General features: G+C 41.0%; 1 protein-coding gene across 1 annotated transcript in view; it reads left to right on the forward strand.

Annotated features, from left to right (window-relative positions):
* The window catches only part of LOC5516245 (ZP domain-containing protein), a 6,375-nt gene extending 5,053 nt beyond the window's left edge, over positions 1–1,322 (forward strand). Inside the window, exon 6 of the mRNA XM_032386091.2 lies at positions 577–1,322. Coding sequence (XP_032241982.1) covers positions 577–767 — 191 coding nt within the window. The 3' untranslated portion in view covers positions 768–1,322. The remainder of the gene's footprint in view (positions 1–576) is intronic.
* Positions 1,323–1,792: the final 470 nt, after the last annotated feature.

The raw sequence follows: 1,792 nt of genomic DNA on the forward strand, positions 1-1,792 counted from the left end.
CGGAATTAAAATTAAAGTTTTCTCTTTTTGAAAAAAAAAATGATTCACAAGCGCTGAATAAGTGGCTTGTGTTCTTGTTGTTATTTTGCCGCCAAAAGCCGGAGTGCGCGCGAGTTTGATACCAAAAAATCACGTGATTTTTAGTCGCCTATTTTATTGTTAAAAGAAGGGAAAGGGATAAACATTTGCCTGCATGATTGTATTTTTAACACAGCCGGTTGAAATTTCATTAATGTCCTGGTGGGGGTGGAGAACATTTGATAACACGGTTGTATGTTTGTAACAGGTGGTGCCAATTTGAAGTCCCGTCCTGGTGGGGGTGGGGAACATTTGATAACATGATTGTATGTTTGTAACAGGTGGTGCCAATTTGAAGTCCCGTCCTGGTGGGGGTGGGGAACATTTTATAACATAATTATATATTTTGTCACAGGTGGTGCTAATTTGAGTCCCATCCTGGTGGGGGTGGGGGACAATTGCTAACATGATTGTATGTTTATTATAGGTGGTGCCAATTTGAGTCCCACCCTGGAGGAATGGGGGACAATTGCTAACAAGATTGTATGTTTATCATAGGTGGTGCCAATTTGAGCCCCGTACTGGTGGGGGTGGGGGCGACGTTTGGCGGTCTGTTTTTTGTGGTCTGCGCCATCTTGGTTTTCGTCCTTCACCGGAAGAGAAGCAAACCGGAAGTACCTGTTCAGATGGGTCAGGTGACCTCCTACGAGCAGAGCGGTGTGACGGATGACGAGGGACCGGCAAAGTGATACGTAACATCCGGGTGTACGTGTACATACCTATTGTTCACGTACATTTAGCGTGTCACGTGACAAGGTGAATGTAAACAGAAACCTGAAGTGGCATGTCTTAAGATAAGTTAGGATAGTCGCATGGTGACAGCAGACTGCACAAGGATTATTCATGTTTTGTATTAATTGACTTGTAGGTATCCTTTAACAGGACAAATAGCAACATTACAGTTCTATAATTGAGAGACAATAAAGTAATGATTACCAATGATTATTGCTTGCATTATATCATTTTAAAGGCTTTTTAGAGGCATTCTGATCAGAAGCATCATAGCAGTGACAGCAATTGTGCCTACTAACAGCGTTGCTGAATTGATAGAAATTCACCTTAGTTTAAAAGATCAGCTTTTCTCTACACATTGTTGGATTATACAACAACTTTATTACAAGTCAAAGTTATATCTAAAGGTTTAAATTGTTAGAAAGTACATCAAAGTGAACAAAATCACCTTATTTTAGCAAATAAAAGTTTATTGACCATCATTTAATAAAATCATCATTTACTAAATATTATACCTCCGCATTCATGTATTGGTTTTCCTATGCCGCGGGAGTTCATCTTTTTGGCAGTGCCTGATCCTTGGAGATGTGGCAGCTCTTACCTAACAGACCTAGGCGCCAGTAGCTTTCGCTAGTTGTCCAGGCACGTACACAGGGGGGTGCACAGGGAGCCCGCGTATAACAACAGCCAAATAAAGGACTGCCATGTAGAACGTTAGAAATGATATTTTGCTCTCTATTTGCAATTTGACTAGCCGTCACTAGCAAGGCGCGTATCCAGGATTGCATATGAAAAAAACGTTGTCGTTTCGGGGTCTGGTACCGAGGAAATTTAATTTCTTTTCAGGGACCTTCTCAACTAACTAAAGATGGTCCAGTTACTGTTTTTCTCTTCTGGTTACAAGTCATAAAGTTTACGAAGCCCCTGGGGTACGCTCACCTTAAAAAAATACAAGAACCATGCAGTTTTTTTCAAATAAGGA

Source organism: Nematostella vectensis, chromosome 8 (assembly GCF_932526225.1).
Source record: "Nematostella vectensis chromosome 8, jaNemVect1.1, whole genome shotgun sequence".
In the NCBI taxonomy this organism is placed as follows: Eukaryota; Metazoa; Cnidaria; class Anthozoa; order Actiniaria; family Edwardsiidae; genus Nematostella; species Nematostella vectensis.